A 15,949-nucleotide genomic window follows, 5' to 3' on the forward strand; every position below is an offset into this window, starting at 1 on the left:
ATTAATCATCATAAAATTAGCCATGTCCTTTAATAATTCAGCTGGATTTTTTGTCATGATATTGAACTCTAGTATTCAGTTTCTCAAGACCATTATATATTACTACTACAATAACAGTTTTATAGAATTCTTATCAGCTGCTGTTTTGTGTCAAGCAGCCTGTTGTTTTCTGTACTGCTGGGTCATAAACAGAAGGCAATCACATTTTACTTTATCCATTTTAACATTTTTCATTTCTCCATTTCTTTATTTATCCTTTAAACTTTATTGTGTTGCTTTTCTTGAAGCTTATTTTCATTCATAGTTACATTTTTTGTAGATAGTAATGACTGAAGGTTTATATTTTGTTATGTAATCAGATTTTAAAATACATTGTTTTAAATGTAAATTTGTGTATAGTTTTTTTTAAAGGGTACATATATTACAATGTCTGTGTTACAGACTTAAAGACACTTGTAAATGTTCACATCACATACTTTTCCTATTGTAATTTGAATTCATAAAACGCTATTGGATATAATGGTTGGTAGCAAGAAAAGATATAGTTTAACCTTCTTTGGGTCAAATATTTGATATATTTTACCTGTCTCTGCACTTCAACTATTTAAAAAGAAAATTAAAAAAAAAAAAAAATCTAAAAATAAATCTAGCATTCTTTTGAAAGTTACAATAAAATAAATAATTTTACAGAAATGAGAGTATCTGACTATATATTTACTTATACACATACATATATATGGAACATGACTGTTTTCAGCAATCCATTTTCTTCAAGAGTTATTTTGTGTGTCTTGAAAACATTAAATGGAATAAATGTAAGCGTTTATAGGAATTTCATTTCAGCAATTCAGAATGCTTGAAAGGCATAGAATATTCCTCTGAGAACAAAGCTGCTTTCTACATTCAGATGACGTTATATTATGTGGCGTAAATAATTTTTAAGGCTGCCAATAAAATGTATTTGACATTTCATTGCCACTATGTGTTATCAGAAGCAGCTTTCTCACTGGGTAGTGGCAGGTTTGTAGCCTCTGACTTACTGCTGGTTGGGGTGATTGATAATGTGCATCTGTTGCTCAGGCTCAGCTCAGCAGGACAGCTTGAGCATCAGCTATCAAAACGTCTTTAACAGTTAATATGGTTTGTCAAAGACTGATGCATTTAGTAGAAGGTGATTATAAAAAATGCAATTTCTGTTCCACATGCAAACAGTAGTAATTGAGCAGGTTTTTCTTGGTGGTGTTTAAAGTTCTGCTTCAGATATTGGTGGCATGACAGTACCCACGAATCGTGCATTTGTGACCAAAATTGATTAGCATATAAATATTAAAGCTTACTTACTGTAAAATAACAACAATTCTGGGAGTTTAAGTATAATGATATTTTCTCTTTAAATATTTATAAGGCAACAAAGATATTTCAAGCTTACTGCAAATTCACAAATGTGGAATTTGAAACAGATGGAATGAATATTTAGCTTTTTCCTCTAGAGACATCACAAGAAATGAATGCAGCGAGTGAACAAGATACTTAGAAGGAAATAGCCTTAGAAAGAAGTATTAAATGAACATGTAAATAGTATACTTTATCCTAGATATGCTAAACACCATTTTTTTCCATCTTTAAAGCATCTTTTAATAGATGGAAATTTTGCAGCCAACTTAATTGTCTTTTGCCTGCAATGATAAGTTCAGGCAAGGCTGTTGAGATGCATGTGAAACTTTTTGCCATAACTTCATGGTACAGTTATTCTCATCTGAGAGTCTTTGTTTCCTTCCCTTTTTGTCTTGTCATTCACTGAACAATGTCTAAAATCATAGTAATCATAAAAGGTTTGAAGTCATCAACTACTAACTGTATAGCTCCGTTAAATATTTTTTCTGCCATGAATTTTACCTATGCTTGCGAGAAGAGTAGAATGTATATCGGGCATGTCTCCAGACAGTGCGGGATGGCCCCCTGCCCTGCTTCTCCAGTTCATGCCTCGAGAGGAATAGCCATGGCTGGTGCCAGCGACAGCGTAGAGGTGTGCTGGTTACCAACAGAAAACATGAGCAGCAGAAGCAGTGTGCTGTAACAAGACTCCATGGTACAGGGCAGAATGCTTATTTCCCAGACTGAACATCATTACGTCTTAAAGAGAAGTAGATCTGCACTGGCAAGTTTGGGTTTTAACATGCACGATGGCATGGATCAGACAGTAGGTTTCAAATGTACTAATTGCAGCACTCCACATGTGTATCTGTTGGTGCTACCTGTAATAACTATGCTAGAAATTAATTCAACAAAATGAAATCAAGATGTATAAAAATAGAATTTCATTGTGTGCCTAAGATGAAGCCATATTTTTTATTACTTAATATATTTTTAATTAAGTTTAATGTAGTTTCCATTTAGCCCCTCCTTAGAGATTTCTGTTAAAATGAACTTGACTTCTTTTCTTTTAATTTCTGGAGGAAGTTGTTTGTTACGCTATTTCATTAGCTATAGTACTTTGGTAATTTATTCTTGGTCATTTTGGGGGTTATGACTACACTTGTAGTTTAACTGTTTAGTCAGGTATTAGATGTGTCATGTACCTTTGTGAGTGCAACTTTGGACTAAGCATTATTTCACAGTAACCTTTAGTGAATCCTATAACATCTATGGTGTTCATACTGGCTCTGCTGAATCTGACTGCTTTCTGATGAATGAGCAGTGACTCTTCTGTCTAGTCCCAAATTTCTTTGGGAAATAAAACTTTAAATGGGTTTGCAGAATCCTCTGAGTAAGAACCAACTTCAGGCGCAGTGGCCCAGAACTTTTTTTTTTTTTAAAAAAAAAAAAAACTTTGGTCTCTCAATACCAGTCCTTAGAGTTCGTATTTCTGTGTTACTACTTGGCACCAAAGAAGGTTAACCAGTGTTAGTACAGAGTGATCTGAAGGGTTTCAGGGTCATGCACAAGGCTTGTCTTCTAGGAGGAAGCAAGGAGCTTTTGCTCCACGATCATTGAACATGAAGAGGACATTGGTGCTTCCTTTCACACTGAGAGATCCCAGTTACTGGTTGTGCTGGACACTGAGACCTTTGAGTAGCTGAAGTACCATAAATGTTGTAGTTTGCCATAGAGATGGAGATAGCACAAAAAAGGCAAATGCTTAAGAATGGTCGTGCTTTTATCTGATACTCACTATGTTGCACTTGACATCCGAGAGGGCAGAAGTTTTCTTCACCTTGGTTACGAGCTTGTGGAAAGATCTCAAAAAATAGTGCCCAACTTGGAGACTGTTGAGTGTAAAATCAATGAAATGTGATTTTCTGTGAACACATTATTAATGTACTGTTCTAACAAAAAATATCATAAACAGTTCTTTTTAATTACATTCTGTGCTTAAAAAGAAAAAAAAATGGTTTGATGGAGTGTTTCTGAAAGGATGTGTACTCAATCATTTCTGCCAGTGAGCTCACAATATTGATTCATTGCAAACTATAGTGTTTTCTTCCTTGCCTGATGTTTGAGAGATGTCTTACTATTTGGTATTCTCCTCAGTTTATGGGATAAAGTCCCATCTGGTTAATGATCACTAACATAGTTGCAGTACTCTCTGCAAGGTTTGCTTGTTTTTAAGCCATACTTAGCAATCTTAGCATGAATAGGAGTGCTCGTTCATTTATTTATTTATTATTTTTCCCCTCCAAATGCAGTCCTGGGAGGATTCCTTGAATTGGCTTCCTTTGATGAAGTCTTTTTGTTCCATTAGAACAGGAAATGGTACAACTACTGTCCTGGTGCTTTTCTTGCTTAGAAGAATGATGAAAGGTTTCTTTTCCTTCTCAGCCTAGGAATTTCTTTTCCTTCTGTTAGTCCTGGTCTCAATTACAGCTGATGTAATATTCTCTACCTAACTTGCCCTGTAGCTTACGTGGATTGGAGACTGGCAGAGGAGAGAGCAGAGTTAAGATTAATACCACCTTGGTAGGCTGTTGATTCTGTGAAGGGCACAGAGAATAATGTTTAGAATAACAGTTAACAGTTTCTGTCAGTTTTCTGGAAACAGAGAATAATGTTATTCACAGAAACCAGTGGGGAAAAAAACAAACAAACAAACAAACAAACAAAAAAACCTCTGAAATATGCAGATTTTTAAAGAGCAGTATTGTTACCTTGATGTGTGCGAAAGATTCCTTGCAGAGTCCACAATAATATAAATTTCTGTAATAGCTTGCTTGAACCAAAGGGGTTAACAGAATGGGACATCTGAGTTAAAGAAAAAATAGCATTTCACATCTCTGTTTTTCCTTCTCTTTCTGTTACAACAACACAGACCTCCTAGATTCTTCTTTTTCTTTTCTTTCTTTGTAAATTCCTGCAGCGTCACGATGGTTAAGCGAGGACAGTCACAGGAAGGGCAGCAGGGCAAACCGAATGCTTGACTAATTGCTGTGGGATTTGACTATACCAGGGAAATAAACTGTAGAGCCTCCTGCTTGCATGGAATTTGCAGTGTCCTAAAGGGAGACAGAGGGGAAAAATTAAGGCTTGCTGGTTGCAGGAGCGGTGAGCCAGTACCTCCAACAAAGTAGCCCTGCGTAGGTGGGGACAAGGCAAATCTGACTACTGAGACAGAAAGCTCTGATTGTGTTAGGATTACTTTCTTGTGGCATCTCCTTTGGAAATTTTTGCATGCCACAGACATTTGAAGCTTTGCAGGAGAATATGGATTGCTCAGGGTATGAGATTGTAAGGATTCCATCAAAAATATTCCAAACTGCTTCAGATCCTAAGGTCTTACCAAAGATCATCTTTTCAAGATCGAGTTTATTTCTCCATAAATGAAGTTGTGTGCTCTTTAGTAGCACTTGCCTCCATCTCAGCAGCACTCAAAACCATCGGTGCACCAACAGTTTCTCTTCAGGTGAACATTAAAGGATGTCTCTAACCAGATGACGTTTGACCAGAGAACATTCGGGATCTATCTCCTTCTGGTTCATACAAAATCAGACATATCTCTTGCCTTGTCAGTTTGCCTGGAAATAGAAAAAGGCATTCATGCATTCATGGAAGTGGAACGCGAGTTGATATCCAGCATGATAATACCATAGCATCATTAGAGGACACAGAGATAAAAAGACAGAGCATTCTTTATGCTATACTTTTACATCTGAAATATGGAGACTTCTAACAAAAATTCTTATCTTATTTCACCTCTCCAAAAATCAGTATTTCTGAAATAGTAAATAATTCTCAAAGTGGGAAAAAAAAAAAAAAAAAAAAAAAGGCAGAATCTGATAGCAAATACTTTGAAATGTAAAGCTTTTGAATCTAGTTTAAGCACCCAAAATTAGATGTTGGGGGTAGAAATGTATCAGAAAGCCTTTATTTACCAAGCTCCTTACCAAGCAATTGCGAAGTCAGGATACATAAAAATAGAAATAATGATTGCAATGTTAAGTTTAAATTATTATGCTTATATGCCACATCCTTTTTCCTCTATACATGTATCTTATGTCAATATATAGTTTGTAGAATAACAGTGTTTAGGTTTAAAAATTTGATGATAGAATGTGAGTAAGGGTTATTCACAAGGACTGACTTTATCCAAAGGGGGCTGTTTTTTTCTTGTGCTTGCTCTATGATCAATAGAGAAAAACTCCTTGAGGAGACCTAAAGTCTGAAGTTCAGTTCCTGCTCCACATTGTTCTTTGGAGGAGTGTTTCTTCCTCTAATGTTTCAAGAGGACTCTATAAGGAGACTCGTGTTTACGTGCTAAAGGCAGCCTTTGTACATGTTCTCGTGTGTTATTTCTTGACTATTTCAAGAAATAGTTGTTTCAAGTATGACACCATATTCATATTTTTTAAACAGTGAATTATCATAAATTATAGGGTGGTTTGTTTCCTGTAAATGTCAACATAGGCTATACAATATAAAAAATAAAAAAAATGTTCACTTGAAAAAACTTTGAGAAAAATTATTTGTTCAGCACTAAATAACTACCCCCAGCCTTTCCTGGTGTGGGATTTGTGAGCATTCTCTTGGGGCAATGTGCTAAGGCCTTTTGATATAGCACTAGCCTTTTGCTAAGAAGCTGAATGTTGTACATTATACGTAGAAGCGTCCAACCTATGTTATTACTAGTCCATAGTTAAGACTTTGTGATCTTCTGAGCCTGAATTAACAGCTGTGTTTCAGTTCCACTTAAAATAACTGGCATTGGTAGTGATATTTAAAAAAAAAACAATCAATCACAAGCTTGAATATTGCTTGATACCGTCTTTTTTGTACATGTGGGAGGGGTTCTGATAAACTTCAAATATATTCTTAAAATATTTCTTGTGTCAAATAGATATGTGCTCTGAAATGCACATTATTAAGTTTATATAATATTTATACTTCTAATATTTTAAAATAAGAACTGAGGACTTAAATACATGACTAGTGTTTCACAATGAAATGACATATTTATATTCTTTGTAGCATGTATATAACCTGGTATATAACTAAGTTACATAAATGCCTGATTGTCTGTATTTGGTTTCTGTTGTTGTATTTGAAGTTGTATTGATTAGGAGCTGTTGATACATGCCACAGAGTGAAAGAAGCGTTGTTGTGTTTTGTTTTTTCTGACAGATTATGACGTTAGGAATTAGTAGGATTTGGGGAAAGGATTCCAAATTGTATAATTTCTTTTGTCTCTATGTATTTCTACATTAGTAATGCGTGAATATATTTGCTATGAGATTTGTTGCCTTGTTTGAATGAATTTAATTGCTATTTTCTAAAAGTCTTACACCAACATGAAGCAAATCAGTATTTGTCAGCATTCAGAACCTATGAGTCATTCAGCACTTCAAGGAACTGAGTTTTATTTCCAATATGCAAGCATGATAATTCTGTGTTGCAGGGAAAGTACTTGTAGCAGTAGTATTTTTTTTCGCATATACAGAATATCCAACATCTGCTTTCATAGTTAAAACATTTTACTATAGTTCAGATGAGCTTTATTAATTCCTTATTTTGTTACTGGGGAATTGCTTCGCTTGCTGTTGTTGCTGTCTTTTTCTGTCTGTTGGGAATCCCGTTAGTTACTTCTCTGTGTGAGCTGCCTAAAGTCTTTAACCCTGCAAATACACATACACACCTTAAGAGGTATTGTGTTTTTGTTGTTAGTGGTGTTTTTGTTGTTGTTGTTGTTTTTTGTTTTATACTGCAATTCAGCATTTGTAGTTTGCCAGGTGAAGCTCAGAGCTCGTAAAAACTCTTCAGGGCTTAAGATTTCTGTGTCCATATTGTTAGTATTTAATAATGAATAAGCAGCTGCATCAATGTTTAGTTAAATTTAGTTAAATTTTAGTTCAATTTCTGTCTATATACACTGGTCCTACATAAAATGAGACGAAGAAGAATAGTGGAGGTGCAAACTGCCTATCATATGCTGTCCCAAATTTGGGCTAGAGTTAGTTGATTCAGTTTAGTTCAGAAAGCTGAACGTCAGCCCTGGTTCTACAGCTTTTCCCACCTGCATGCATATTGCTTCAGTTGGATGCATTATGGCAAAAATACATTCATACATAGCTCAAATGGTTTATGTTGCAAATAGGGAAGTTCCTGTCTCTTGATTGACATACTTTATATTTGACTGAAGAGTAGCTGTGTGCAGGTGAACAGCAATGTGCAGCAGGAGAACGAAGGAAAATTAAGAACAAAGATTCACACTTGATATAAGGGGGGAAAAATCCCACCAGGAGTGCAGTTGACCACCCAGAGAGGCTGGCTGGTCTCTGTCCTTGGAGGTTTTCAGGACAAACCCCCGGACAGCATGGTTCACCTTCTGTACAGACTGTGACTTGAGCAGGGGAATTAATCTCAAGAACCACCTGAGGTGCCTTCAAACTAGAATTACTGTGTCTTTCTATGAAAGATGGAAAACAGGAGTAAAAAAAAAAAAAAAAAAATTATTCACAGCAATAAAACAAAACAAAAACAAAACAAAAAAATAAAATTCAGTTCAAAGAACATTCTGTATTTCATAAACAGAAAACAGAGGCGTGATATGTTCCGCTATAAAGCTTTTTATCAGAGTTTATTTTGAATTCCTTGCATAAAATATTCACATGCAAGAAAGCATATATCCCAAATATAAGTTGGTGTAGTACTTATACCCTAATGTTACGTAAATCATGTGAATTTATATTTAGGCAAATGCATAAAGACAGAAAATAAATTCAAAATTAGCCAGAAATTCAAGTTATGTATATGTAATTTATGTAATACAGTATGTCATAGAAAACTTACTCCAGAAATTAACTTGGGCTTAAATTTAGGATAATCTAGGAATGGAAATGTTTAGATAGCTTTACAAATAACTTTTTTTTTTCCCTTTCTAACATGGTTTAATAATCATGATTCCCATAAGGATATGTTAGTTGATGTTGTGGGTTTTTTTCTTCATTCTACTGATGACTTATTTTTTTTTCTGAAAAAGAACAGTTTAATAATGTTAGCCAACTGTGTCCCTAAGTATAGATGTGGACTTTCTCTCTGGTATGTGAAAACCACAGTTTATTCTCACCATTAGTACTTTAATTCAATTTTACAGCAAACTTCTGGAAGGAAAGGTGATGGGTTGGAAAGGTGAAAAAACATGACTGAGAAAAGACAATTTAAGGTGATTCACCGTGTTGGCTCGAGGGGTGTCAGAGCACAGAGCAGTATTGCAGTTATTGAAACTGAGGGTGACCCCATACATTGTCAAAGCTGGCTGAGAAAAAATACTCAATTTTTATGCGGTTCTTTTTCAAGTAGTTTTTGCAAATTCAGTGTGATTTTGGTGGTACTTATGTTAATGGTACTTTTAGCAATAATACTAAATGGAGGGATTTATACATATCAAAGTTAGAAAGTTGATTTAAGTTCTTCATAAAAATCTGTTTCTTTTTACTGGATCTATCTAATGTAAATTTCTCAGTTTTCAAAGTAACATGTTCTATTGTATCTTCCTTACTACATGTCTAGCATCTTAATTTAGAAAAAACTGTTGAAATGACGCTGAGTTAGAATTGCACGATTCTTTTTTTTTTCCTTCCTTTTTTTTTTTCTGGAGGAATATGGGTACTTTTCCAAATGAGAGAAACTATCCCATTATTTGATTGAATACCATGTGTTGGCCATGCAGGGAGATGGAATTGTGCACCAGTCAATAGCTGAATTGGATCAAAAGAGTGTGACTTCCTTACTGGTGTGACTAATCTGAATAAGCTCTTAAGAAAAAAGATCTGTATTTTAAACACAGCGTGGATTTCTGAAATTGCTATTTACAGAAACCATTATAGACTTTTTGACATGGTTTGCTTGTTCCAAGTGTCTGTGATTTCAGCCTGCTGCAATAACTGAGTAAGAAGAGGATTATCGTCTTGGCAGGAAGAAAGTTACTATATTAGAGCCACACAGGGAAAATTCCAGATTATCTGAAGCAATTGAATTGCAATAAAAATGGTTGTGGGAAGATTAGGTTCCTAATTCTGGAGGGCTGGGCTTGGCCAATTTTTAACCCTTTAAATAAAGGTAATTGCAGTGAAGAGAATCAGTGATTAAAAGAAATGAATAAATGCATAAGGCAAAACAGTTCTTCTTTCTATGTATTTTTTAGTTTCCAAAAGCTAGGCAGGAGCTGGTGGCAGTCAACAGGAGGCTTTGGAGCAGGCTGTGTCCTGTGATCTGGGCTGTCAAGAAGCAGCTGCTGGCTTCTCTGGTACTTCGCTGCCGTGTTCATCCCAGAGCAACAACCCATCACTTGACTAGCTCATACTTGTGCCAGGAGGTGATGTGCCACATCTCTGGGCAGCAGAAACTTCCAGCCCAGGGATGTTCTGTTGATGTGGCCCAGCAGTTCTCTTCCAAGGCACAAACTCTAACTTGATGAAGTTTGTGACAGCTTTTAATTAGTCTTGTGATCCCCACTGGCTGCTCCCAGCTGGCTCTAGCTTTGTGAGAAATCCAGCAAAGCCACTTCCTTCCCAGCTGATTCCTCGCAATGCTACGTGCTGCCTATGAAAACCTTATTCCACAGTGCTCGAGGTGGGACTCCTCCAAAAGATTTAATTCAGAGTTGAGTGAGGCTGGTGGTAATCATGTTTCAGTCACTTTAAGGCTATCAAGAGGATACTACACGTCTTGAGGTCTCCTGGTGGGGCATGGAGGCTATCTGTATGCAATAGCTTTGAGCGAAGTGAAGAAGTATTCAGCTCCACATGGAGTTAGTTTGGACAGACAGTGACTAGCCACAAGACTGGCAAGGACTGTTGACATCACGAGTAATAATTCAATAACATGAATGTCTCCTTTAATTGAACACTGAGTTGTTTGGTATATCATTGGTGTATATAAAAATGACTGTGAAAGCAAGGAAACTTACTTCTGTACATGCAAGGAAACTTACTTCTGTACATGCAAAGAAAGAAAAGATACATCCACACTTCTGTCCCATTGACGCCAGCAAGCCTTCATGATTTCTGTACAAGCCAAAAGCCACATACATGTTCTGTAAGCTCTCAAAGTTTCCAGCTGCTTCCAGACATGCGCACTGAAATTCTGCCTGATGGTGTACAAGTCATTTAGCATTTTTGCACCCCTGTTAATTTTTATCTGCCTTATTTGTATAGTAATCCTTGGGATAGGAATTACCTTCTGTTAGGTGCATGCACTTTGCCTTGCAGAAAGTGTTGAATCTCAGCTAGATTGCTAGATATTGGCCACAAGTCTATATATGTGGGGGAAATGCCAGCTTGGAGAATAGTACAGCTTTGCAGTCTGTTCCAGTCAAACTAATGGAATACGTAGAATAAATCAAAAGCTCACTGAAGCCACCCAGCACTCTGCTCCTCTACTTTCCGAGTGCCTGATTTTTAATTATTACCATAAAAAATGGGTTCATTTTGATCACTGCATCATCAAACATGCCACTGTGCTGCTTTGGACTTTGTTACATCAGGATGTCAGAGAGAGACTTGACTTCTCCTAAAACTCTGCCCCACTGAGATAAGTGGTGATTCTGCGGTCTTTCAAATGGTAATGTTAGGTTTGGGAGGAAAGAAAATGTGTTTGTGTTTTAACAGTTTTGTTCTGTATGTTTATTGTTACAGCCCTTTGGGAAGTTTTTGTGCTCTAATGACAATGTAACTTATCAATTATTGGAAGAATTACAAGAGCTTTATTCATTCACATTTGGCTTAGGTACATGTTAGCTTTGCCCAGACCTCCAAACGTGCCAAAGCCCAAATTTGGAATGTGATGAGTATGGTATAAAGGCTGGACTGGTGAGGAGCAAAAGAGCTGTTCATGTGGAAAGTCTAAAGTTTTGCCTGCACTTAATACTATATAATATTGTAATGTGTTTTATTGTGCTTTATTTCTGATGTGTTGGCAGTTTTCAGGAAAGATGCATGAAAGCTGTGTGTACAGAATGAGGCATTTTTGGGGAGGTGTGGTTCTTTGTCTAGGAAGCTGGAGCAAAAAAGAGCTATTTTTCCTGAAAGGTAGAAAAAAATGCACTTAGGAAAGATAATGTTGACAATAATTATACATATATATTTTTGTTATCGTGGATACAATAGTAAAAGAGTAGAAAATCATTTAATGAAAGAAAAAGGTAAATACACCCTTTGTAGACAGGGTGCAATGCAATGACTCGAATGTGTTGTAGGCACAAAGCCTGGATTTTATTAAAAATTGTATATAATGTTTCTTCTGATTTTTCTCCAGTAAAATCAGAATTCAGTTGGTTATTCTGTCTGTCCTTAGAAGGCACATGGTTAAGTCAAGCTACATTTTATGGTGAGGGGTACAATGGCATGACTGGCATTTGTATTCTGCTGCCTGTGCGTGTCCAGCCCAAATGATGAGGGGCTACTGAAGGTGGTCGGGGCTGTGAGCGATCTCCAGAGGTGGGTTCCAGGCCTGGATTTACACGAAATAAACAAAGACCATGAGGGGAACACTGTGATTCATTACGAATCCTCACTGAGGTTAAAGTGATAAAAATAGCTGTCAGACATCTTCAGTTAATTAAGAAAAAAAAAAAAAAAAGTGAAGGAATCCAATCTAGAATATTTTTTAAACTGTCTGCTTTTCTTTTTAGAGTTCCCTCTGCTCCCATCCTCTTCTCTGCTCAGTGTAAATAGGCATATAATCCAAAGAGATAGCTAAAAGATTCAGCTGTCAAAGCTTCTGAATTTGTAAACATACGCTTTTTAGGCAGTGCTGTCATTACTACTATGTTTGTCTTTTCTGCTCTGCCAAAATGTTTTCTTGGAAGTTTTCATTTTCTATTCCGATTTTAGACAAGATAAAAGAAGTGGAAGTAAAATACCAAAAAACCCTTCTATGTCTTACAATTAAACTTATTACACCATTAATTACAATTGCTTTAGTTGCTCGTAGACATGTTGCATGACCAGTGAACGTGTGCGTAGTATGTTTTATCTAAGAAGCCAGAATTATTTTAGTCCTACCCATATGCTGTTAGTAGGATGTTATGGACATGAATCTTTCCGTCTTATACATCAGCAGGATTACAGTGACTCCGATTTCTGCAAATACTCGCTATTGAAAATATATGCTTTGTGTTAACTTTTCAGATCCAGAATGCAAATGATGTTCTCATAGCACCCCTGGAAAAGTTTCGTAAAGAGCAAATAGGAGCAGCAAAAGTAAGTGGCTATGGAAACAATTCTCTTTCATTTCCTGCTTATTTATCAGTGTGTTTTGAAACCTGGACTAAAAACAGGCAGACGTATTCAAATATATTTGATGCCATTGTCATTAACATATTAGCAAATTGAATGGAATTATTTGCTTCAGAGAAGGAGATAATCTAGATACTGAGTTTAAATACTGAATATATGAATAAGGTGTAGCGCTTTCTGTGTATTGTATGTGATTCTTGCACATTCTTACCATCTGGAATTGTGTTTATCTTTTGATGTCTGCATTTATGTTTCTTTGTGCCTTGGGTTATCACAGAACCATACAGAGTGTTCAAACATTTATCATGGGTGCAATGGCCCTGAAGTGGCTGTTGTGTAAAGACCAAGAGAAGTTGGTGTGCCAAAGGCATACTATTTCTTTCTGACTTCCCTCTCCACTTCACACAGCTGATGCAGTGTGGTGATGGTTATCTTTATGTTGCCCAGAGATTTTCCCATGGAGGATGTGCTGCAGTTGATGATTTGAACCAGTTCTTTGGTGTTAGCCACGTGCTGCCTCTATCAGGTAGTCAGGAAAGCAGATGTTATTGGGGAAAAAAAAGATGTCAAAATGAACTTCATCTAGGAGATGCTATTTTCAGTCTGATCCTGTATTTTTAAGTGGTTATCAGTCACTACTTAGATCCCAGAGATACTTAAAGGCTGTGGTAGTCAGAGATACGGTTAATAACCTTTCCTCCTGTTACACAAATATGCTAGTTCTGAAGCATTTTGCATCTTGTACTAGCACTCATAAAATTTTCTGGGAAACCTTCCATCTGTAAGGTTAAATGGGTACAAAAAAATCTTTGATGTTGTAGCTGAGGTTACACTTGTGCTGTACTCAAACAACCTCAGAAGGAGAACAGAGATGTTGGAAAGAGAGACTGCAGGCTTATGCTTTTTTTACCACTGTTGTGAATGTGCAGAAAACAGATGAGACTGCTTCCGCACAGGAACTAAATAAACATTTGAGAAGAATTTTTACAGTGAACTTGAGGTCAGCTTTCTCTGAAATTGATGCTTTTTTACTTCTTGCTTGATATTTTTTTGTGTACAGCTGCATTCTTTTCTTGTCCCACCCTGCTGCTTTTAGATGCAGGGTGGAAGTTTGTTTACTGTGCTGCTGCACAAATCAAACTGTAATCGCAGCACAAAACTATTTGCACTTTTCAGTGGGTTTTAGTTGCATTGTTCAGCTCTTTGAGCTGCCACTTCGTTTTGTATTCCTATAGCTTAAGCGATACTGTTCTCTCTTGAGAACCTTTATTGAAAGCTTAACCTGCTGTGCTATTGATTGTCCTGGGACATCAGAGAGAAGAATCGTGTGTGGATCATACAGAGCTCTGTGCAGAAGTATATAAGACACTGCTGTCCCCTTTGACAAGCCTTGTGATACCTCTCAGTAGATGTCATATTTTAATGATCTAAATGAAGATTATTCCTTTACTTTTTAAATCAGCAATTGGTCAACATTAATTCCAGAGTACTGCAGGACAGACTGAATCCTCTCAATTCAGTATATCACAGGGCTAGTTTCTCCTGTCTACATCCCCTCCAGATATGGGCATTTACCCATCTTATATTGTTTGGGGAAATGGTGATCATTTTAACTTATATGTGGTCATGCAACAGTGTACTAAAAAAGTACAGGAGAGAACCTGGATCAACTACTTTTCTTCCCATGTCTAATGCATTTTATTATGCAACATTATGTGTGCTTTGGGCAGTGTAGGATATTGGCTTGACACATCAATACCACATGGAGAGCTCTCTCAGTTCATTGTTTTATAAAGTGTCAAATAAACTCGCATTTTCTTTTGCCGCTCGTGGAGTTCAACTGTCAAGTTCAAAACCAAGAGATTCAGACCACCCGCATGACCTAGACTGTGGAACAGTTTCATACATTCCCTCTGAATTGATTTTTATCAGCAGAAACAAATTCAATTGGCCTTTTAATAAAGGAAATCAACACAAAGAAGTGGGTGATTAATTACATTTAATACTGTTTTTCTAGTAATTAAGAAATAGCAACATGCAATCTAGAAATAACAAGATCACTTTGAAATATAGCAGAAATTTGGCTTTTCTGAAACTTCTTGTTACTGAAGGACATGGTCAGAGCACTTACCTCTGTGCCTGTTCACTTGGTTAAACCCTTGAGAATTTATGAACTCGTGTAGATATTGGATGAGTTTAGACTGCTAGTTATTTATCTGCAGTTAATGAAGGCTTGTGCAGAGATTTGGCTCTTTGAACTCCTCTGGGGTGATTTGAATTGATAGCAAAACAGGAAACAGACGCTTTCTTGTTATTTGGATTCCTGCAGAAAGTTTCACAGGACACTGGGAATGTCACTTTTTATTAGAGATCTTCTCTAAACATGTCAGCTGTGTGGACCATGTATCAGCTGTTACTTCATGCTCTGAAATATCATGTTTGGGCTGGATTTTCTCTAGTATTAACTTAAAACAGTGTAGAACTGTAAACACAAATACACTACTATTTCTCTGTTATCCCTCTTTCCGCCAAAACCCCAAACATTTCACTGTACCTGGTCCTCTCCAGACTGAGGCTGAGGTGTGGACTGTGCAGGATAGCTGCTAGTTATGACATATTAGATCTTTCTAGAGCACCGAATTTACAAGTAATTTGCATCATGTGGACTGACATTTTAAGAGATTAGGAATAGAAGTGTGAGATTAATTGTATAACTTTTGCATTGGTGATTTCAGCAGTAGTTAGAGATACAAGCAGTTGGTCTCTGTGATCAGCTCTCCATTGAGAGAGCATATTTTCTAAGCAGTGGTGAGTATTGCATTATTTGTCTTCTAACTGAACTTTGAAATTTTTCATTTTTGTACTCCATTAAGCTGTGTTTCCAAACTTTTTTTTTTCCAGGGAAAAAAATATTAGCTAGCTGTGTTACTAATATGTGTAATAGGAAATGATATTGTGTACCACTGTAAGAGAGCTTGCTGGACTTTTTTTCTGTTTTTTTTTTTTTTTTTTTTTTTTTTCTGAAATACTACATAAAATTCAGCTGGAAACAAAAAAGCCTTCCCACTGCTGCACCACACATATGCAGCCCCCCCTTCAAAAAAAAAAAAAAAGGAAAAATAATATAAAATAATATTTTTCACTAAGACAATAAGACGATCACCATGTTGTTTTTATAACAAGTAATTTAGCGAGATTTTTACTCCTGTAAATGTCACATTTCA

The 15,949-nt window shown here is 36.4% G+C and overlaps 1 protein-coding gene across 1 annotated transcript in view; it reads left to right on the forward strand.

Annotated features, from left to right (window-relative positions):
• ARHGAP42 (Rho GTPase activating protein 42) overlaps positions 1-15,949 on the forward strand; it is a gene marked incomplete at its 5' end in the record, with an annotated part of 167,599 nt that overhangs the window by 80,610 nt on the left and 71,040 nt on the right. Inside the window, one exon of the mRNA XM_084292979.1 lies at positions 12,618-12,689. Coding sequence (XP_084149105.1) covers positions 12,618-12,689 — 72 coding nt within the window. The remainder of the gene's footprint in view (positions 1-12,617; positions 12,690-15,949) is intronic.

Source organism: Netta rufina (assembly GCF_964035555.1).
Source record: "Netta rufina genome assembly, chromosome: 1".
In the NCBI taxonomy this organism is placed as follows: Eukaryota; Metazoa; Chordata; class Aves; order Anseriformes; family Anatidae; genus Netta; species Netta rufina.